This window comes from Rosa rugosa, chromosome 3 (assembly GCF_958449725.1).
Source record: "Rosa rugosa chromosome 3, drRosRugo1.1, whole genome shotgun sequence".
In the NCBI taxonomy this organism is placed as follows: Eukaryota; Viridiplantae; Streptophyta; class Magnoliopsida; order Rosales; family Rosaceae; genus Rosa; species Rosa rugosa.
Window position 1 is genome coordinate 51935777 of NC_084822.1, and position 21160 is coordinate 51956936.

A 21160-nucleotide genomic window follows, 5' to 3' on the forward strand; every position below is an offset into this window, starting at 1 on the left:
GTATATGTTTGTATGTTTAGGTTACTAGAGTGTCTCTCATTATATCAAACCAAATCTGCATGTCATTTCAAATTATGAAATGGAAACAAGTAGGAGTAACCAAAACACTAAGTCTACGTAGACGCATGTATGCCATATATGTACAAATGAGTATTCAACTGTCAATCTAATTTATATCTTGTTGCAAGTTGTTTTTGAGTCGAACTCGATTCTCTTATTTTTAAGAATGAAACTTAAGTTATCAGATCAAACGATAATTAATGACAATATAATTAAAGATCTGCAGTCGAAAAGTACTAGAGCATGAGTTTTAACTTAAAAGTTATATAAACTTGTTACGACTAAAGTCTTGCCGACGAATTTAGTGAAAGTTGTATACTACATATATATGGAGTTGATTTGTGTCTCGAGATAGATTAGGTTGGGTAGCCATGACCCAATTAGAGTTTCCTCCTACATAGACAGATCTCTGTCCATTTCTCTAATTATATTCGTCGGCACCTTTAGAATCATAAACAATGCCAGCTACATGCGTACGCTTTATGTTAATGGATTTTTGTTAGGTCCTACTAAATAACTACATGCATGGATTATATGTTCAGGATCCAACTTTATGTCCCCTATTAGATCTTGCCTCTCTCCTTTTATCTGCCTTGAAGATTAAAACAGACCGATCGATAGGGAAGCCACAGATATTTAACAAGAAATTTCGTTCAAATTAAAGTTAATTTTCGTTCTCAATTGTTCTTAATTGTTTTTAGATTTAGATTCAAGGGCAAAGATTAACTTGCCTCTGTTAATTCTCTGTCCTTGAATTGTTGGACCCGAATAATAAAGTATGAAATCAGTTAACCACAACATGACTCATCGGACTAGTCCAGCTCATCCTTACCCTTCACAGGCACTATAGTCATGGGCCTAGCGCGTCTTTGTACAAATGAGACCTGAAATCACCGCCTCGTAAGTCTCTCATTCAGGTAGTTAACTAATTTCGTACTCTGATGAAAACTAATTTCATACTCAGTTGTACTCGTCTCTACCTAATCTGCAACGACACCGGTATTGACATCACGCAGCAGATCGCTATGATCGAGTTATCAGTCCTAATGGGACTCGTGTCACATGACTAGTGGACTGTATATTGGTCACCAGCCCATCTATTCCATTTGGGCCTTTGGACCTATCCCAATTATAGAGATAAAAACTTTAACAAAAATCAAAATATCATGGTTTTGGCTGTGCCGACATAAATCTAAAAACTGTGGGCTAGCTACCCGCTATAGCTTTCATTCATACAGTGGAAACATTTAAAAATTTGATCAGAGATAAGAACAGAGTGGAAAAAGATAAAGATATTGAGATAAGACCAGGCCAAAAGGGTTCGATCGTATCATATATAAAGGGGAAAGATTAGTTTGTAAACAAAGTATACATTACAGTGAAGGCCTGTGTTTGCTTGAAGCAATAGATTGGAGGCGGAAATGGGCTCACTAATGCCAGGATGGGAATCAAAGTCAGGTAATTGTTAATCTTAAATCTTTGCTTGCTTCCCCAGCTAGCATGTACATATTTGCTTAGTTATTACGAAACTAATTGGTTTTCAGATATATACGAGAGGAATCATTCACTCACAAACGACGAGATTGAAGCCTTCTGGAGATCAAATAAGAAACCAGACGAGAAACAACATATCATCGATGGTGATACCATCATCTGTGAGGTATACATATATATACTTGTCTTACGTGTGCTTTGTTATATAGTACTTGTACGTGCATCTTTTAATTCGTAAGAACATCTCCAAGTTCTCCAACGGCTTTATTAAACCTACAACAGGGAAAGGCCGCTACCGATAGTAAGTCCGGCAAAAAATTTGAAAAATCAAGCTCTATGCCTCTGGCTAGAACCAAATTTGAGCAGGATCAGAAATACTTCAAGCACGGGGAGACTGAAACCATGGCCAGCACCACTGACAAACTCGTAGATAACAACGGCTGGTAACCTTCTTTTATTGATTTTCTTTTTCATTATATATATTTTTTCAATTTATTTGATTCCTCGTGCATAATCTGGTGATGATCCGGTCAATTAATTTGGTCAGGTGGACTAGGAGCAACTGGGCATTTCTGAATTAAAACTAGTTACGCATCACAGTTTCACGTAGCCAGCTCCTCCGATCCGGCAGGGTCGACGGAATTAGTACTTAATTCATCAGTCCTTCTCCATAGCCTCGTCCCCAAAACCATGGGTTAGTTCGTATGATCAAGATAATGAATTGTATAAACGTACTATACGTAGTAGTGATGAACTGATGATCGACATTGTATGTATATATAGTATAGTACGTAGTGAATACTAAATAGTAATGTATGTATAAGAAATAGTAGGTACGAGCTGTGTCTGATTTAGTGCTTCACCACGAGCTTCTTTCTTGATTTCTAGGTTTTGTTGGGACTAATCATCAGCTACTCTGCATATGAGGGTTGTGTTAATTAAGTGCTCTGTCCTTTCTTCTTTATGCGCATATGTACATATCGTGGAGAATAATAAGGGGTATGGTGTTCTCACTACAATATAGTTCATGTTAATTTGGTAATATGAACTATTTAAGTCGTTGATGAGCAGTCACGACTGATATTTTTTTTTTTTTTTTCATGAAGAATACAAATAATGGTTAAATATAACATCTCTGAAGACAGCTAAAATTTAAAAGATCATGATATAAGGTATTAGAAACTGAAAGAGGAACGAGAGTTTGTAACATTCTGTGTATGTCCAATATTTATAATTTCATTTATTAGGAAGTTTGTTTTTCTCCAAAAATGCTTGCAAGTAATGTGATGAAAATGAGGAGAGCTTCGAACGTATCTTGAAGGAGCTTTTTAATTCTCCATGGTGAAGAAATTCTATTATCTATGTTGTTAATCAAGATTTCGGAATCAACTTTAACTTAGATAAATTCGTATCTATGAATTAGAGCTGCATGATAACCTGCTCTAGAGGCTAGAGTTTATGTAATAAGAAAAATTGACCAATTAAATTGACCAATATGTTCTGAAGAAGCCAGAATCAGTTTATCGATTATATCCATCTCTAATAACAAATGCACCATTATGAACTGAACCATCAAAATACATTTACATAATTAGATGAAGGAGGGAACCATCTAATAAGGTTATGAGCTTTTTTGCACTTGGGTCTTTGATTGGTTGTTATCCACGGTGATTTTGTTTTATGTTAACCTGCACAAAATTAGTGCTCAATTTAAAACTCTATTAATGTAGTAAGAATAAGTAGGGATCGTTCTCAACCTGGGATTAAGACTTAATTAATTTCTGAAAAATAAAACGTTAGTAAAACAAATTAAAGAATATATATATATACAATTTACAATTTACACTTAGGGGATTTAGGATTTTTTATTTTTTAATTTAACAACCAAGTAATTATATACATGTGATACATCAAAACACAGAATCAAGTAGAAATATGAATAGGATGAAATCAGATAGGATTAACCACTATTAACACGTTGGCAATGTTTCAAACATCAAATCACGAATCAAAATATGTCAAAACATAGAATTAATCAAGAACAAAGATGAATGCATACAAAATTCTTTTTACTTCCCTTAATTAAATTAACTAGATGAACGCACCATATATAGTTAATCATATTAATCATGCAATCACTAGTAGTAGCTAATCACTAACAAAAACACTTTTAACGCATTAAGAATCATGGAAGTTTGATTAATTCAAGTTAAGAACACAAGTTAGAACGCTAATCAAGCATGCAAGACTCATTGTTAATTTACCTAAGAAATTTTAGGTTTTCCACCGAAATTATCAAAGCCTAAAACGCTAGCACCTTAATATGGATTCAATTACATGTTCATCAACCTAAATATGCATCCAAAGATCAATTAACACACAAAAGATGGGATTGAAGCTCGAAATTAACAATCATGCAAGAACATATAGAAATTGCAATTTTTCAATTTAAAAACCTAAATCCTAAAACATGCTTCATAGTATTCGAAAATCACATATCTAAAATCAACACTTCATCAACCATAGACATCGCAAATCATAGAACCAAGAAAGAAAACCAAATCGCAATTTATTCAAAAACCCGAAATAGTTTACAATCTAAAACCAAAAACAAAAATAGAGTTTCATGGTTACACTTTTTGATCTTCAAGGACGCAAGAAGCTTCAAAAGGTGGTGGAATGGATGAGAATCACGGCAAGGATGTTTGAGTGGAGAGGAGGATGCTTCACTGACAAGACCCGCCTTGGATTTCACCTTGAAATCCAAAGTGGCCCTGCGGGGCCCACCTTAGAAGAAATTCTACCAACAATTTGGCGAAACTTCCTCTAAAAGTGGACTACCCAAAACCTGTAGAAAGACGTTTACACTTCTAAAATAATCCACCCTTCATCTTCTGGAGCCACCCTGCTCCCTAAATCACAACATCTCCCATTTCACAAAACAATTCTGAACTTAAAAATATAAATCTCATGGGTTATCAGAGCAATCTAATGCACAGGCGTACAAGAAGATAGAATACAAGATAAATGACCGATACTTTTATAATGCGGAAGCTATGACAGCTATGCCTCAACCCCATGTACGCTCGACCTCAAGCTAAACTGGCCTGCAAACTGGGCATTTGAAACCGAAGGGCCCAGGGAAAAAACATTTGAAAATCATTAGAGTGAGTAGACGAAAAATAAGTAATTTCTAATGAAGAAGTGAAACTTAATGCTTTCCCAAGTTATTCTCTAAAACCTCGCATGCAGTAAAAATCTTATAAACACTCTTAATTATCATCTTTATTGAAATCTCAATTATGTAATGTTGATCATCTCGAAATCTCTTTAAAATCTCAAATCCCTCAAATACATAATGATATTTCAAACATCTCGTTAAATTACTCATATCTCAAAACATATCTCAAAATAGACGATGACTAAAGGGGACTGCCGATTAATCATCTCATGCCACCTGGAGGGGACTGCCAACCAGTGACGCATTGGAGGGGACTGCCGACCGGACGAGGAGGTGATGGTTAGAGGGGACTGCCGACTAACTACCTCATGTCATCTGGAGGGAACTGCCGACTAGATGACGCATTGGAGGGGATTGCCGACCGGAATATTCTGGAGGGGACTGCCGACCAGAATATTGTCTGGAGGGGACTGCCGCCCAGACTATTACCTGGAGGGGACTGCCGATCAGGTAATGCATGCATGCACTGACTTATTTACCTCCTCAATGAACTGGAATCGATCTCTTTAAAATAATTGCTTTAAAAAAGAAACCCGATATTAATCCAATAAATCATCAATAATTCACCGAAAACATAACTTAAGAATATCTCGATAACTCAAAGCTCAATGTCTCAATAAATCCTCGAAAGCATAAGTCAAATACTCGATAAATCAATAAATGCTTTCGGAAAGAAATCTCTCAATATAGCTTCAAAGCTGATAAATTCGGAGCTCAAAACTCAAGAAATCTCGATAATTCAATCATGCTCAAATATTTGCTAAATCATTTGTACTCCCATATCATCATAAAAAATCGATATTTGAAATTAATAATTCTCACAATATTTTCTTAATCAATCACTTCCCGAAAATCATTTCCCAACTCAATAACTCATAAATAACTATCTCGAAAATCTACTAAAAGCCCTCGGGAAGGAATTTCAATACTAATCTCGTAATTCATAAATAAATCTCAATAAATCAAAACTCAATAAAACCATAAAACTCAATAATTCAAATCATAAATTAAATCTCAATTGGAAAATAATAATAATACTGCATGCACAATTTATGTAAAATAAATGTCCACTCACAGTACTATTTAGGCGACCACGCGACCGGTTTCCTACGTCGAGCAATAGTCGGCACGATGCCCTGTACACAATTATAATTCGTGAATAACAATCCGGAAATTAAATACGATTCCCACATCAAATCCTCATAAATCAACATTTCTATTTCTTCTCCGATTTAACCAAACCTTCATCATTAACACCAATTCTTTAATTCAAAGTTTATAGGGCAGAATTGAGAGAAATCCGACGGTGGAATTCTCATAAATCAATAACCAAACTATTGAACTTCGGAAATTCCGATCGATACCAAATCTCTTCTGATTCCCACCAAACTCATATCTATAAATTCGTAACAACAAGTACTATCCAACAGACCAAAACAACTCACCAGGAAAGGCCGGACGCGCCCCCACAAGCGGCTACACTTGGGCCCCACGCGCCGCCGGTCAACCACCATATCTAGCTACCAAATTTCATCCACAGCATCGTCTCATCATCCTAAACATCTTTCATAACTGTGGCCAAGCTCAATTTCAAGTTTAAGTAGTCGAAATTACCTCAAATCTGTGAGATCGTTCCCGCCGTCGATTCGTCGTAATCCGGCGAAATTGAGGTTACCCACTGGTATGGGTCCAACCACGAAGATGAGGACTCCATGCTACGGGTGGTGGAACGGCCGGAAAACGCAAAATCGCCAGAGACCAGAAATGCCACCTCGGTCACCACCTTGCTGCACCTCCTACGGCCCAAATCGCGCCACCAAAATACCACAGACGTGAATAGGAGGAAGAGAGGATTCCATAGCCGCCAGCCTTGTCCAAATCCGTTGCCGGACGAGGGAGAAACCGCAGGCCAAAGCCGACGAGGTCGGGGGGGGGGGGGGGGAGAGAGAGAGAGTGGTAGAATCTGATCTACCACAGTAAATTTTTGAATATATACTAATTTACCATGAACAGTAACTTTACATTTTCGCTTATAACTTTCACATACGAACTCCGATTTTTACGTACAACATATGCACACGTTCGGTTTAACGTTCTCTACGACTTTCATGATTGAGAAAATTTTCTCAAATTTTGACCCAAACAAAAAGTCAACTTTTAGGGCCCCCCAAAAGGTCGAAACGGAGCCGAAAATAAAAATAACTCTCGTTTACCGTCCGAAAGACTAGTAAAACGGTAACTTGAGATCTGGGACGTAACATTCACGACCTTGAACTTGGAACTTCTTGAAATTGCCGAAACTTGGAAGAGAAGGGGAAATGTTTGTGGTTTTTGACTCTGAATTCTAGAAGAGCTTCACAAACCTCATTTATATAGTGAACGGAAAGAGCTAGGGTTCCCTTGAATTTCTCTTTAATTGCATCACTAAGCCAATAAGAAAATTTCTTGAGAAGTAGAGAACAAGTCACCTCCTTGTTTGCCGAATTATTCCATGTATGTAGACCTAATTTCGGCCTCCTTGGAATTAGGAATCATATTTCAATACTTATTCCTATATTTTCTTCTCCAAAATTCCATAGAAATCCAAGAATATCCCAAAAATATATTTGCCGAAAATCCCTTGATATTTATTTTAATTATCACGGAAAAAAACAATTAGAATGGGCCATGGACTCCTCAAGACGTAAAGAAGGCTCTAGAGACTCATGTGCAAGTCACATGCTTCAAACTTTGGGCCAGGCTTCCCCAAATTGGGCCAATTCGAAATCCATATACATTGTTGCTGAAATTCTTCTATAATCTAGAACATTCTTGAACTATCTTGAGTCATCTTGAAGACACAGCATCTCCTAGTCTCACCAGGTCTCCTAAAGCATCAGGACTCCTAGTGTCATCAGGTTTCCTAGTCCAATTGGGACTCTGTCATTTCTTCATTTCCAAACATCATTTTTCCGAGTTCTTTCCTAGTTACATTAGGATTCCTACTTCGACTGGAATTCATTTTCCTGGTAGAACTGGGAAAACTTCATTTCTCCATTTCTTCTCATTTCTGCGCAAATAACTCATTGCCTTTCATTTCCAGACTCAAAACTACCTAAAAACACAAAACAAGTTAGAAATGACATTGTTAAGGAGATAACTAAGCAAAATGTAAAGAGAAATGTAGTAGAAATTAGTCTCAACATATGTTAAACAAAATCTTGAGGTCAAGTTCCACGTTGTCAGTTTAGAAGTGGACTCGGCTCTTGTTCTTTTATTTCTTCATTCTCTTTACTTGGTACCTTGGCAGCTACGAATTTAGTGGCATAATTGTTTGCATTGTATCTCTCAGATACATTTCCGTTCTTCACACATCTATCGTGAAGGAAACTAAACTGTAGATCCTCTTGCTAACATGGGTCTCTATTCTAATAGTTTAATGTGGTGGGATATACTCCCGGATCTTATTTTCTCTTATTGTTGGAAGGATTACTTGGGGTTGCCCAATTTTCGATTTCGATAGTTTCACTTTCTTCTTGTATTTATCATTTGTTTTCTTTTCTGATTTATTTCTTTTGAGGAGTTTGATTTTATGTCCTCTTCTCTTTCTTGTACTTTTTTATTTTCTTTTTGTCGGAATAAAATTCAATAAGGGATGAGCCGTCTAGGCTACTCCTCTGTTTATTCAAAAAAAAAAAAAAAAAAATCCACGTTGTCAATAGCACTCGAGTTAAAGGAATTGTATGCAATGAGGCTCCACCTTTTATGTTAATGGATTTTTGTTAGGTCCTACTAAATAACTACATGCATGGATTATATGTTCAGGATCCAACTTCATGTCCCCTATTAGATCTTGCCTCTCTCCTTTTATCTGCCTTGAAGATAAAAAGAGACCGATCGATAGGGAAGCCACAGATATTTAACAAGAAATTTCGTTCAAATTAAAGTTAATTTTCATTCTCAATTGTTCTTAATTGTCTTTAGATTTAGATTCAAGGGCAAAGAATAACAAGCATTGTTTGCCTCTGTTATTCTCTGTCCTAGAATTGTCAAGTATGAAATCAGTTAACCACAACATGACTCATCGGACTAGTCCAGCGCATCCTTACCCTTCACAGGCACTATAGTCATGGGCCTAGCGCATCTTTGTACCCATGAGACCTGAAATCACCGCCTCGTAAGTTTCTCATTCTTTTTTTTTTTTGGCAAAGTCGTATAGTTTTTTTTTTTTTGGTCTGATCTCATTCAGATAGTTAACTAATTTCGTACTCGTACTCTGATAAAAACTAATTTCATACTCAGTTGTACTTATCTGTACCTAATCTGCAACGACACCGGTATTGACATCACGTAGCAGATCACTATGATCGAGTTATCAGTCCTAATGGACTCGTGTCACATGCAAAAACAAGACTAGTGGACCCAGCCCATCTTTTCCATTTGGGCCTTCGGACCTATCCCAATTACAGAGATAAAAACAAAAATTTGGATATCATGGTTTTGGCTGTGCCGACGTAAATCTAAAAACTGTGGGCTAGCTACCCGCTATAGCTTTCATTCATATAGTGGAAACATTTAAAAATTTGATCAGAGATAAGAACAAAGTGGAAAAAGATAAAGATATTGAGATAAGACCAGGCCAAACTTATCATATATAAAAGATTAGTTTGTAAACAAAGTATACAGTGAAGGCCTGTGTTTGCTTGAAGCAATAGATTGGAGGAGGAAATGGGTTCACTAATGGCAGGATGGAAATCAAAGTCAGGTAATTGTTAATCTTAAATCTTTGCTTGCTTCCCCAGCTAGCATGTACATATTTGCTTAGTTATTACGAAACTAATTGGTTTTCAGATATATACAAGAGGAATCATTCACTCACAAAAGAGGAGATTGAAGCCTTCTGGAGATCAAATAAGAAACCATACGAGAAACAACATATCATCGATGGTGATACCATCATCTGTGAGGTATACATATATATACTTGTCTTACGTGTGCTTTGTTAGTACTTGTACGTGCATCTTTTAATTCGTAAGAACATCTCCAAGTTCTCCAACGGCTTTATTAAACCAACAACAGGGAAAGGCCGCTACCGATAGTAAGTCCGGCAAAAAATTTGAAAAATCAAGCTCTATGCCTCTGGCTAGAAGCAAACTTGAGCAGGATCAGAAATACTTCATGCACGGCGAGACTGAAACCATGGCCAGCACCACTGACAAACTCGTAGATAACAACGGCTGGTAACCTTCTTTTATTGATTTTCTTTTTCATTATATATATTTTTTCAATTTATTTGATTACTCGTGCATAATCTGGCGATGATCCGGTCAATTAATTTGGTCAGGTGGACTAGGAGCAACTGGGCATTTCTGAATGAACCGCCTCCATCTGAAGGCGCTCCTAAAACTGGTTACGCATCACAGTTTCACGTAGCCAGCTCCTCCGATCCGGCAGGGTCGACGGAATTAGCTCTTAATTCATCAGTCCTTCTCCATATATAGCCTCATCCCCAAAACCGTGGGTTAGTTCGTATGATCAAGATAATGAACTGTATAAACGTACTATACGTAGTAGTGATGAACTGATGATCGACATTGTATGTATATATAGTATGGTACGTAGTGAATACTAAATAGTAATGTATGTATAAGAAATAGTAGGTACGAGCTGTGTCTGATTTAGTGCTTCACCACGAACTTCTTTCTTGATTTCTAGGTTTTGTTGGGACTAATCATCAGCTACTCTGCATATGAGGGTTGTGTTAATTAAGTGCTCTGTCCTTTCTTCTTCATGCGCATATGTATATATCGTGGAGAATAATAAGGGGTATGGTGTTCTCACTAGTCACTACAATATATATAGTTCATGTTAATTTGGTAATATATATGAACTATTTAAGTTGTTGATGAGCACTCACGACCGATATTTTTTTTTTTTAATGAAGAATGGTTAAATATAACATCTCTTAAGACAGTTAAAATTTATAAGATCATGATATAATGTATTAGAAACTGAAAGAGGAACGAGAGTTTGTAACATTCTGTGTATGTCCAATATTTATAATTGCATTTATTAGGAAGTTTGTTTTTCTCTAAAAATGCTTGTAAGTAATGTGGTGAAAATGAGAAGAGAGATTCGAACGTATCTTGAATGAGCTTTTTAATTCTCCATGGTGAAGAAATTCTATTATCTATGTTGTTAATCAAGATTTTGGAATCACCTTTAACTTAGATAAATTTGCATCTATGAATTAGAGCTGCATGATAACCTGCTCTAGAGGCTAGAGTTTATGTAATAAGAAAATTAAATTGACCAATATGTTCTGAAGAAGCCAGAATCAGTTTATCGATTATATCCATCTCTAATAACAAATGCACCATTATGAACTGAACCATCCCTTTCAAAAAAAAAAAATGAACTGAACCATCAAAATACATTTACATAATTAGATGAAGGAGGGATTCATCTAATAAGGTTATGAGCTTTTTAGCACTTGGGTCTTTGATTGGTTGTTATCCACGGTGATTTTGTTGAGCTACAGACTAAAGAAAGAGAGAAGAGCAGAAATTGAAAGTTCAATTCATTTCATCCATGCCAAAAGTGGCTGAAGTTGACAGCATATAAAGTTGAGATATTTCCGTTACAATCGTGGTTGTCAACACGTGGTCAGGGACCACAACAGCTGTACTACATGATGCTGCAACTATTACTTGGGCTACTGTTAATGGGTCTACTACAAAAGATGGGCCTTATGCTACTGCTACTGGACTACTAAGGAAAATAGAAGTAGGTTGATGTGGTGACCGCAACAAGTGCTTCCCCCAGGAAGAGAGCTTGTCCTCAGGCACAAAAGTCAGGGTATCGAGCTGCAATTGATTGTGCATCTTCCCAGGTAGCATCTGCCTCAGGTAAGCCTTCCCAGTGAATTAACCAAGAAACAGCTTGACATCCCTTCTCATTTTGGGCCATGAAAAATTGCGAGAAAGCCGGATTAAGGTTCGGAGATAACCTGAATGACCAGCCTGCAAAGAGGAGTGGAATTCATGTAGGATTTTCGACCGCCATGGAAGTTTCAGGTACAAAAATTTTGCCTTTATGCATCAATCTGCCATTGAGCACAGAGAATTTCTTGTGTGTTGTGGCACCTTGTTTTAGTGAATGAACAATGTGTTGTGCTTCAGGATCACTCAGGCATGCTTTATCAATAAGGGAGATGCTGTCAAAGATTGGAGCGATCACTGTGTTGATAGCAAAAAGCTCATGTCGTCTTGATAAGAGATCCGGTACAGTGTTTTCACTACCAGCCTTGTACTCAATAGTGTAGTTGTAACCCAAAAGCTTTGCTAGCCACTTGTGTTGTGTTGGAGTGGAAATCCTTTGATCTAGGAGATGCTTTAGGGTTTGATGATCAGTAACAATCTTGAAAGTGTTGCCCAAAAGATATGGCCTCCATTTGTCGATGGAATACATTATAGCAAACATTTCCCTGTCGTATGTAGACATTGCTTGATGCTTAGGAGAGAGGGCTTTGCTAAGAAACGCTACAGGATGTTTGTTTTGAGTTAACACGGCACCAATGCCGAGACCACTTGCATCTGTTTCCACTGCAAATGGTTGTGTAAAATCAGGGAGAGCTAATACTGGTGCCGTTGTCACTGCTTGTTTCAAGAGTTCAAATGCTTGTTCAGATGCAGGGGACCAATGAAACCCATTTGACTTGAGCATATCAGCAAGTGGCCTGGCAATCACACTAAAGGATTTCACAAATCTGCGATAATACCCTGTTAAACCGAGAAAACCTCTCAGCCCTTTAATTGTGGTGGGCTTGGGCCAATCCAGAATACATTTGACCTTGCTTGGATCAACTGTCACACCTTTAGCATTAATAACATGTCCCAAATAATGGACTTCCGGCTGAGCAAAAGAACATTTGGACATCTTGACCTTCAAATTGTTAGCCCTCAATAATTGAAAAACAATTTCAAGATGTTGCAGATGGGTATGCAAATCATTGCTATAAATAAGAATGTCATCAAAAAATACCAAAACAAACTTACGAAGCAATGGCTTGAAGATGTGATTCATTAGGGCTTGGAATGTGGATGGTGCATTTGTTAGGCCAAAAGGCATAACAACAAATTCGTAATGCCCTTTATGTGTCCGAAACGCTGTTTTCTCTATATTGCCCTTGTGCATTCGTATTTGGTGATAACCCGATCGGAGGTCTAATTTAGAGAAATACTTTGCTCCATGTAGCTCATCTAACAACTCATTAACCACCGGAATGGGAAACCGATCTTTGACCGTTACGGCATTAAGATTTCGATAATCCACACAAAAACGCCAAGTCCCCTCCTTTTTTTTTTACTAAAAGCACTGGTGAGGAATATGAGCTATTGCTGGGCCGAATGAGACCCGAAGATAACATATCCCTCACTTGGGCTTCTAACTCGGATTTCTGTGAATGAGCATATCGGTAAGGACAAACGTTGACTGGCCCAGAATGTGGAATAAGATTAATTTTGTGGTCAATGGGCCTCTGTGGTGGAAGCCCAACTGGAGGTTGAAACAGATCATTGAACTTTTGAATGAGAGCTTGAACACAATGAGGTTGGCCTACAAGTGGGTCTGGATTGGGCCCTGGAGAAGTGGGTAAGGTATAGTCCAACTGAGCTGACTGAACCAAAGCAAGGATATCAGGAGTGTCGCCGGTACGGCGTTGGGAACTAATGCCGTGCAAAGTATAGCAGTGCCCATCCACAATAAAAGCCATTATCTTTTCTGCAAAATGCCATCCAATGAATCTCAATTGGTCTAGCCATTTAGCCCCAAGCACCAAGTCACAGCCAGCCACCGGTAAGAGAAGGAAGTCATCTGTGAATGAGTAGCCTTGCATATGGACTGTTACGCTTGAGACAGTACCGAAAGGAATGAGCGTTTGACCTGAAGCCGACGTAAATTGCAACTTTGACTTTGCAGAGATAGGCAAGTTCAATCTCTGGGCCACGGCGGGATTGAGGAAGTTCATCGCGGATCCACAATTGATAAAGACTCGAATTGGGCACCCTTCGATTGACCCATCGAGGCGCATCATGTCGCCGATCTTGGTTTGAGTGATGGCATGTAGAGGAAGTATTTCCTCCGACTCTGACAGAGGATCTTCCAAGGAGGTGGCGGCGTCGTGGAATTCCGGTAATGGTTCTGCAGATTCCGGTGTTGGAGCCTCCAAGATAGCCATAAAGGGCTTTTTGCAGACATGGTATTTGGTGTAGGGCTCATTACACGTATAGCATAGACCTTTTTCCCGTCGATCGCGCTGCTCAGCTGTCGACCACCTTCTATAGGGCCCCGCAGGCCTACCGGTCACAAGGTTTGAATTTGGGTCGGGTTGTACTGAATTCGGTTGCTGGGTTGTCAGGGTGGGGCCATTGGGAACAGCTGGCATTGAAGGATAGTGTGGACCAGTCAGTGGTTTGGCTGTGGACGACCACGATAGTGGCCTGGAATACCGGCTCGAAGTAGTGCGTTGATCCTTGACCTTGGCCTCGTAACGCCGGGCAAGGCGGTGGGCATGGGTAAGGGAACGTGGCTCCATGGCCATCACATCATGGCGTATCTAAGGTTTTAGGCCACCAAGAAAGATGGGAAGTAGGTGCTCGTAGGACCAGTCCGGAGCTTGGCAGGAGAGCTTTGTGAACTCATTAATGAAGTCCTCCACTGAATGTTATTGTTGCAGGTGGGCAAGCTGCGATTTGAGATCTGTGGTGCTGCCGGCGCCGAAATGTTCCAGGAAGGCCTTCGTGAACTGCTCCCAGGTGGAATATGGGTGCCGCTGTTCAAAAGCATTCATCCAGACGGATGCAACAGTACCAAAATGTGAAGAAACAATGGCTACGCGTTCGGTTGCTGGAATCCGATTCACTCTCAGGTAACGTTCAGCCATAGCTATCCAGCCGACGGCGTCGTCACCCGTGAAGCGTGGTAAGTCTATTTTGGGAGGTTTAAAGGTGTGGTCGGTGTGATGTTGGGGTGGTTGCTGCAGGCGATAAGGTGGGAGGGGTTGAAAGGTGAGCTGGTGGGAGGAAGGTGGAGTAAGCACCGAGTTGGGGACGGATGTAATGGTGGAGTGGGCGGGTTCGGTGGTGTAGTAAAAACCAGGAGGGGGTAGAGAAGAGTGGGGTGGTGGCAATGGGTAAAAATGAGGAGGGTATGGCCAGGAGTATTGCGGCTGTGGTGTAGGGGAAGGTGATGTGGTGTTGGGTTGTGAAAGGTTTGGGATGATGGTGGTGGTTGGGGGCAGGGTGGTGGAGGGAGTCATTGTAGAGTCAGAAGAGGCTGATATGGGTGAAGAGGAGTTGAGGGATCCAAAGGTGATCTGCGGGGAGCTAGAGGTAGCAGGCGCTGGTGGCTGTTGACGATGCACCAAGGAGGCGACAATGGTGTTTTGGAGAGCAGCAAATTGGGCGGACAACCGATTCTGAAGAGTATCAAAGGAGTTGTGAAGCTCATCGTTCTGATTTTGGAGAAATTCGATGGTGTTTTGGAAGTTGATGGCCTGGGTCTCGAAGGCAGTGGAGGAGGAAGAGGGTTGGGCTAGTGATGAGGTAGATGGTTTTGGAGGAGGGTCGACGAGGGCGGAGGAGGGTCGACGAGGGCGGAGGAGAAGGGGACGGATGGGGTGAGATTTTGCAGGCCACGAAGGGTCATGGCTTTGATACCAAATGTTGAGCTACAGACTAAAGAAAGAGAGAAGAGCAGAAATTGAAAATGCAGAAATTGAAAGTTCAATTCATTTCATCCATGCCAAAAGTGGCTGAAGTTGACAGCATATAAAGTTGAGATATTTCCGTTACAATCGTGGTTGTCAACACGTGGTCAGGGACCACAACAGCTGTACTACATGATGCTGCAACTATTACTTGGGCTACTGTTAATGGGTCTACTACAAAAGATGGGCCTTATGCTACTGCTACTGGACTAATAAGGAAAATAGAAGTAGGTTGATGTGGTGACTGCAACAGATTTTGTTCTATGTTAAAGTTTAGAAGTGGACTCGCTCTTGTTCTTTTATTTCTTCATTCTCTTTACTTGGTACCTTGGCAGCTACGTATTTAGTGGCATAATTGTTTGCATTGTATCTCTCATATGCATTTCCGTTCTTCACATATCTATCGTGAAGGAAACTAAACTGTAGATGCTCTTGCTAACTTGAGTCTCTATTCTAATAGTTTAATGTGGTGGGATATACTCCCGGATCTTATTTGCTCTTATTGTTGGAAGGACTACTTGGGGTTGCCCAATTTTCGATTTCGTTAGTTTCACTTTCTTCTTGTATTTATCATTTGTTTTCTTTTCTGATTTATTTCTTTTGAGGAGTTTGATTTTATGTCCTCTCCTTTTTCTTGCACTTTTTTTTTTCTTTTTGTCAGAATAAAATTCAATAGGGGATGAGCCGTCTAAGCTACTCCTCTGTTTATTAAAAAAAAAAAAAAAATCCACGTTGTCAATACTCAATAGCACTCGAGTTAAAGGAATTGTATACAATGAGGCTCCACCTTTAGATTAGATTATTAGAACCTACTAGGTATAGCATTTGATCAAAAAGAAAATAGACTAAGCAGAACTTGCGGATGTGCATGGGCAGCGTGGCAAATATTGAATGAATCTGAAGTTGTGAACAAACATATGGAATCATGCTCCCTTGCGCTTCACACTATACTCAATGGGCCCTAAATCCTAAATTCTTATTATTTTAATGGGCCTACCTCGTCCTTGTACCCATGAGGTTGAACTCACCTTTTGGATTGTTGTAAGTCTTCCAGACTGCTCTCTTAAGCTGGAATAATAACAACACACTTTTGCCCCTCACCAAACCCTTCCCCAGCCCTTATATGCGGGTAATACTGACCAAAGCTCCACCTAAAATTGCCTTCAAAATGAAGCGAAAGTATAATCAATAGATTTCCCAACCATACCTTTGCCATGTTAGGTAGATAATGCCATAATGGTGAAGAGTGTTCTCTTTAAAAAGTCATGAGATAAGACTAAAAGGTAAACGGTCTCACCATCATTGTCACCATCAAGCACTTCAGCACCACCAACAATGCAATTACCATTTCCTACAGTTTCTTCCATAAAATGGGCTCCTATATAGAGCACTTTGAGCACTAGCTCAGAAACAAATAAGCAAAAAAAAAAGTTCGACATTCTCTTTGATTCAATCTTCTATATCTCACATTGTTTCAAGTCCAAATTTCCTGCAATGGCCGCTCAGAAAAGCAAGATCTTGATCATCGGAGGCACCGGCTATATTGGCAAGTTCATCGTCGAAGCGAGCGCAAAGGCTAGCCATCCCACCTTTCTTCTTGTTAGGGAGACCACAGTCAATGACCCTGCCAAGGGAGCTCTCATTCAGAACTTCAAGAACTTGGGGGTCACTTTGCTCTATGTATATATCCTAAGCTATACGATTCGCACTTTTTGGATCATTTTGTAGTGTTTCCAATCGGTGTTAACTTTGTACTTTGAATTACATAGGGGGATCTTTATGATCATGAGAGCTTGGTGAAGGCGATCAAACAGGTCGATGTGGTGATATCAGCGGTGGGCCACATGCAGATAGCAGATCAAACCAAGATCATTGCGGCCATCAAAGAAGCTGGTAATGTCAAGGTTGGTGTCTCTATAGCTTATAACTCAAATTAAGCTAATAAAAATTTAGTTTCGTCGAGGCATTTCATCGAGCACCAGTTTTTTAGGCATTATTGATTATTACCTCAATTAACGTGTTTATTGATCTTCAGAGATTCTTCCCCTCGGAATTTGGAAACGATGTGGATCGTGTACATGCGGTTGAGCCAGCAAAATCTGCATTTGCAATGAAAGCCCAAATCCGCCGAGCTATAGAGGCTGAGGGGATACCCTACACTTACGTCTCCAGCAACTGCTTTGCAGCCTATTTTCTGCCCACATTGGCACAGCCAGGAGCCACTTCTCCACCCAGAGACAAAGTCATCATCTTAGGGGATGGAAATGCAAAGGGTATGTTGCCAAAATACTCATCAAATTAAGTTCCTTTATACCCACATTCAGCTCCCAGATTCATGAAGTTTTTATAGTTGGGCCAATATGTAGAAGCTTAAGTTCGTTGAGGCATTTCGGTGGGGTACTAGAAATTTTTGTAGTAAATGTTTCAATGTATTTTTGGTACAGCAATCTTTAACAAGGAAGACGACATTGGCACCTATACGATCCGAGCGGTTGATGATCCAAGAACACTGAACAAGGTCCTCTACCTCAAGCCTCCCAGAAACATTTACTCCTTCAATGAACTCGTTGCCTTGTGGGAGAAGAAAATTGGCAAAGTTCTTGAGAAGGTCTATGTTCCAGAGGACAAACTCCTCAGCGACATTCTTGGTCAGTTATATATATTAAAATTAATTTCAGTTTACCCTCCTGAAGTATGAGGGTGTTATCATTTCACCCCCTCTACTTTCAATTTTGAATTTTTACCCCCTAAACTTTTCAATTTCAATCAGCCGTGTCCAATTTCTCATATTCCGTCCAAAGTCAACGTTAACTTTGACTTTTGAGGGGTAAAATGGTCATTTCAAAATAAAAAAATATATAAAATAAAAATCTTTTTTTTTTTTTTTTTTTTTTTTTTTCTATTTCTTCATTTTTTATATATATATTTTTTTGTCTTCAAACTATACACCAAAAATTATAATAGGTTTATAAAAACAAAAAAAATACTCTAGGTGGTTGAAAGTCACTCGCTGGTCTACGATATTTGTGATATATCTCCGATAAAGTGAAGAATTTTAGGATATATCCCCAATAAAGTGAAGAAATATCTGTAAAAAATAATTTTACACTTTATCTATAAATAAATATCTGTAAAAAATCATTTTACACACTCGCTGGTCTACGATATTTGTGATATATCTCTGATAAAGTGAAGAATTTTAGGATACATCCCCAATAAAGTGAAGATATATCTGTAAAAAATAATTTTACACTTTATCTGTAAATAAATATCTGTAAAAAATGATTTTACACAGATATTTCTTCACTTTATTGGGGATATACAGATATTTACAGATAAATTGTAAAATCATTTTTACAGATATTGCTTCACTTTATTGAGGATATATCCTAAATTTTTTCACTTTATTGGAGATATATCACAAATATTGTATACCGAAAATGATTTTACACAGATATTTCTTCACTTTATTGGGGATATATAGATATTTATTTACAGATAAAGTGTAAAATTATTTTTTACAGATATTTCTTCACTTTATTGGGGATATATCCTAAAATTCTTCACTTTATCGGAGATATATCACAAATATCGTAGACCAGCGAGTGGTTTTTAACCACCTAATGTAATTTTTTTGTTTTTATAAACCTATTATAACTTGTGGTGTATAGGTTGAAAAAAAAAAAAAAAAAAAAAAATTAAAAATGAAGAAACAGAAAAAAAAAAAAAAAAAAATTATTTTTTTGGTCTTGAAATGACCATTTTACCCCTCAAAAGTCAAAGTTAACGTTGACTTTGGACGGAATAGGAGAAATTGACACGGCTGATTGAAATTGGAAAGTTTAGGGGGTAAAAATTCAAAATTGAAAGTAGAGGGGGTGAAATGATGACACCCCCAAACCTCAGGGGGGTAAACTGAAATTAATCCTATATATTATAAGTTTTTAACATTGAAAGCGACCCTTAAACAAATAATGAAAACGAAACTACATGACAACATTGAATGATTCAATTTTTTTCCTTTTTCTTTCAGAGGCTCCAATTCCGATCAATGTGATATTGGCAATCAACCACTCTGTGTTCGTGAAAGGAGATCATACCAACTTCGAGATCGAGCCGTCTTTCGGAGTCGAAGCCTCCGAGCTGTACCCGGATGTTAAGTACACCACTGTGGAGGAGTATCTCGACCAATTTGTTTAAGCATTATTAGGTTGCTGATTAAGATGTTTGCTAAATAAAAGTACTAGCTAGCTTCTTGTGCGAGCGGAAGAGCTGTTGTGCTTTCTAATTATAATTGTTGTATGTTTTCTTTTATGAGGATTTGTACTAAGCTTGAATTCACCTCTTGGATTGTTTCGGAAGCCAAAGTTTTGGCCGACATCAAACAACTTCTCTTGTGCAGTGTTGTATAATGTTTCTTCTAACTTTATTTTCCGAGGTAAGTACGAGAGAGTTGAGGAGAGAAATGTGAGAAAAAAATGACTTTTCCAAACGCTAAAGTTTAAACTCTAAATAATATCGGTAAATTGAATATGAAGTTAAAATTATGTTTTTCGCTCTGACTCTTGCGCGAGAGGCTTCTCGACGGTGGCTAGCCTTGGTTGGTGGCGGTCTTGTACCTGTGACGGTGAAGGGTGTCGTCTCTCTCTTCTCTCATCTACTCCACGGTGGTGACGGGCTTGCTCGATTGCTATCTGTGTCCATAGGCTGTGGCCTTTTTCTTCTTGCTATTATCAAGGTCAATGATGGCAGGGGTCGAGGTTTTATGATTGAAGATTCTCAAGGTGTGGGGACTGAAGATGGTCTGCTGGTTGGGGCGGTGTCGGAGTCTGGAAATCCGCCTTTGGTTGGTGGTGACAGGCTGGTGTTTAGTTGCAGCGATGGAGGCACTTTTAGGCAGCTTTCTTTGATCTGCGGAGGCGACGACTCTGGCATTATTGTTGCTGGAAGTCTTGGACGGACCAGGATCGTAGCGCGGCTGCCGGAAGTGAGGGTGGTGCGGGTTTGCTCGGGGAAAGAACCAACTACGGGTTCCCTACCTTCGTTGGTGGGTTACACCGCTGTTGCTTTCACAAGTAGTGGCGGCGGCGCCGAGTTGGGCATAGGTGCATACATGGTCGAGTTCCGACGTCAAGGGCTGCGGTGGATTACGGCGATGGAGGCGGCAGCATTGTGGAGGAGGTTGGTTTTCTCCCTAGGGTTGCCCTAGTTTGGATGTTTGGGCCTAGCATTGGGATGCTAGGGTTTCTCTGCATTGGGCCTTGTTGGAAATTGCCTATTTGGGTCAGGCTATGGGTCCATTTAGGACTGGTGTTTTTACTTTTTAGTTTAGTGTTGGGCTTTTCTGTTTTTGTAAAAAAAAAGGATAAGGTCCAAACTATTGTGGAGAAGGAGACATGCAAGGATCCTGTCATCCTTAGACTGAACAAATGGAGGAGCTGCATGCAGATGGTGGAACTGTAGGGGAAGCAGGTGCAGCATCCTCAACTAGCAATGTTTAATTTCTCCTTGGGTCGCAAGATCTAGTTGCTCGGTTGTCACATTTATTTTATTTGCTTCTGAGTTTCTAGGTTTTGTTAGAATAAAGGTGCTTGATTGTCCTTAAAAGGTGGGTGTAC

General features: G+C 39.1%; 3 protein-coding genes across 4 annotated transcripts; all 3 read left to right on the top strand.

The window, feature by feature from the left end:
• The first annotated feature begins 1358 nt into the window (after nucleotides 1–1358).
• LOC133735132 (uncharacterized) lies at nucleotides 1359–2518 on the top strand. Its single transcript, XM_062162549.1, has 4 exons — nucleotides 1359–1518; nucleotides 1605–1720; nucleotides 1837–1997; nucleotides 2102–2518. The coding sequence occupies exons 1-4, from the start codon at nucleotides 1482–1484 to the stop codon at nucleotides 2133–2135; spliced, it is 348 nt and encodes a 115-aa protein (XP_062018533.1). The 5' UTR covers nucleotides 1359–1481; the 3' UTR covers nucleotides 2136–2518.
• A 6858-nt stretch (nucleotides 2519–9376) lies between these two features.
• Nucleotides 9377–10565, top strand: LOC133738667 (uncharacterized). 2 transcript variants are annotated; one of them, XR_009860197.1, is made up of 5 exons: nucleotides 9377–9539; nucleotides 9626–9741; nucleotides 9854–10014; nucleotides 10119–10388; nucleotides 10490–10565. XR_009860197.1 is itself a non-coding variant. In XM_062166247.1 (4 exons), exons 1-4 carry the CDS (start codon nucleotides 9503–9505, stop codon nucleotides 10273–10275), a joined length of 471 nt encoding a protein of 156 aa, XP_062022231.1. In that variant the 5' UTR covers nucleotides 9377–9502; the 3' UTR covers nucleotides 10276–10565. The 2 variants fall into 2 exon arrangements, 1 of the variants encoding a protein (XP_062022231.1); XM_062166247.1 differs by having other exon boundaries at nucleotides 10119–10565.
• A 6361-nt stretch (nucleotides 10566–16926) lies between these two features.
• On the top strand, nucleotides 16927–19954 carry LOC133741022 (phenylcoumaran benzylic ether reductase Betv6). Its single transcript, XM_062168954.1, has 5 exons — nucleotides 16927–17222; nucleotides 17312–17446; nucleotides 17578–17815; nucleotides 17987–18190; nucleotides 19576–19954. Exons 1-5 carry the CDS (start codon nucleotides 17037–17039, stop codon nucleotides 19740–19742), a joined length of 930 nt encoding a protein of 309 aa, XP_062024938.1. The 5' UTR covers nucleotides 16927–17036; the 3' UTR covers nucleotides 19743–19954.
• Nucleotides 19955–21160: the final 1206 nt, after the last annotated feature.

Excerpts from the sequence above, each read along its gene's own strand:
- LOC133735132 (XM_062162549.1), top strand. The coding sequence starts at position 1,482 with ATGGGCTCACTAATGCCAGGATGGGAATCAAAGTCAG. Across the intron at positions 1,519-1,604 it reads AGGATGGGAATCAAAGTCAG|ATATATACGAGAGGAATCAT; the intron begins GTAATTGTTAAT and ends ATTGGTTTTCAG. Across the intron at positions 1,998-2,101 it reads CTCGTAGATAACAACGGCTG|GTGGACTAGGAGCAACTGGG; the intron begins GTAACCTTCTTT and ends TAATTTGGTCAG.
- LOC133738667 (XM_062166247.1), top strand. The coding sequence starts at position 9,503 with ATGGGTTCACTAATGGCAGGATGGAAATCAAAGTCAG. Across the intron at positions 9,540-9,625 it reads AGGATGGAAATCAAAGTCAG|ATATATACAAGAGGAATCAT; the intron begins GTAATTGTTAAT and ends ATTGGTTTTCAG. Across the intron at positions 10,015-10,118 it reads CTCGTAGATAACAACGGCTG|GTGGACTAGGAGCAACTGGG; the intron begins GTAACCTTCTTT and ends TAATTTGGTCAG.
- LOC133741022 (XM_062168954.1), top strand. The coding sequence starts at position 17,037 with ATGGCCGCTCAGAAAAGCAAGATCTTGATCATCGGAGGCACCGGCTAT. Across the intron at positions 17,447-17,577 it reads AAGAAGCTGGTAATGTCAAG|AGATTCTTCCCCTCGGAATT; the intron begins GTTGGTGTCTCT and ends ATTGATCTTCAG. Across the intron at positions 18,191-19,575 it reads ACTCCTCAGCGACATTCTTG|AGGCTCCAATTCCGATCAAT; the intron begins GTCAGTTATATA and ends TTTTTCTTTCAG.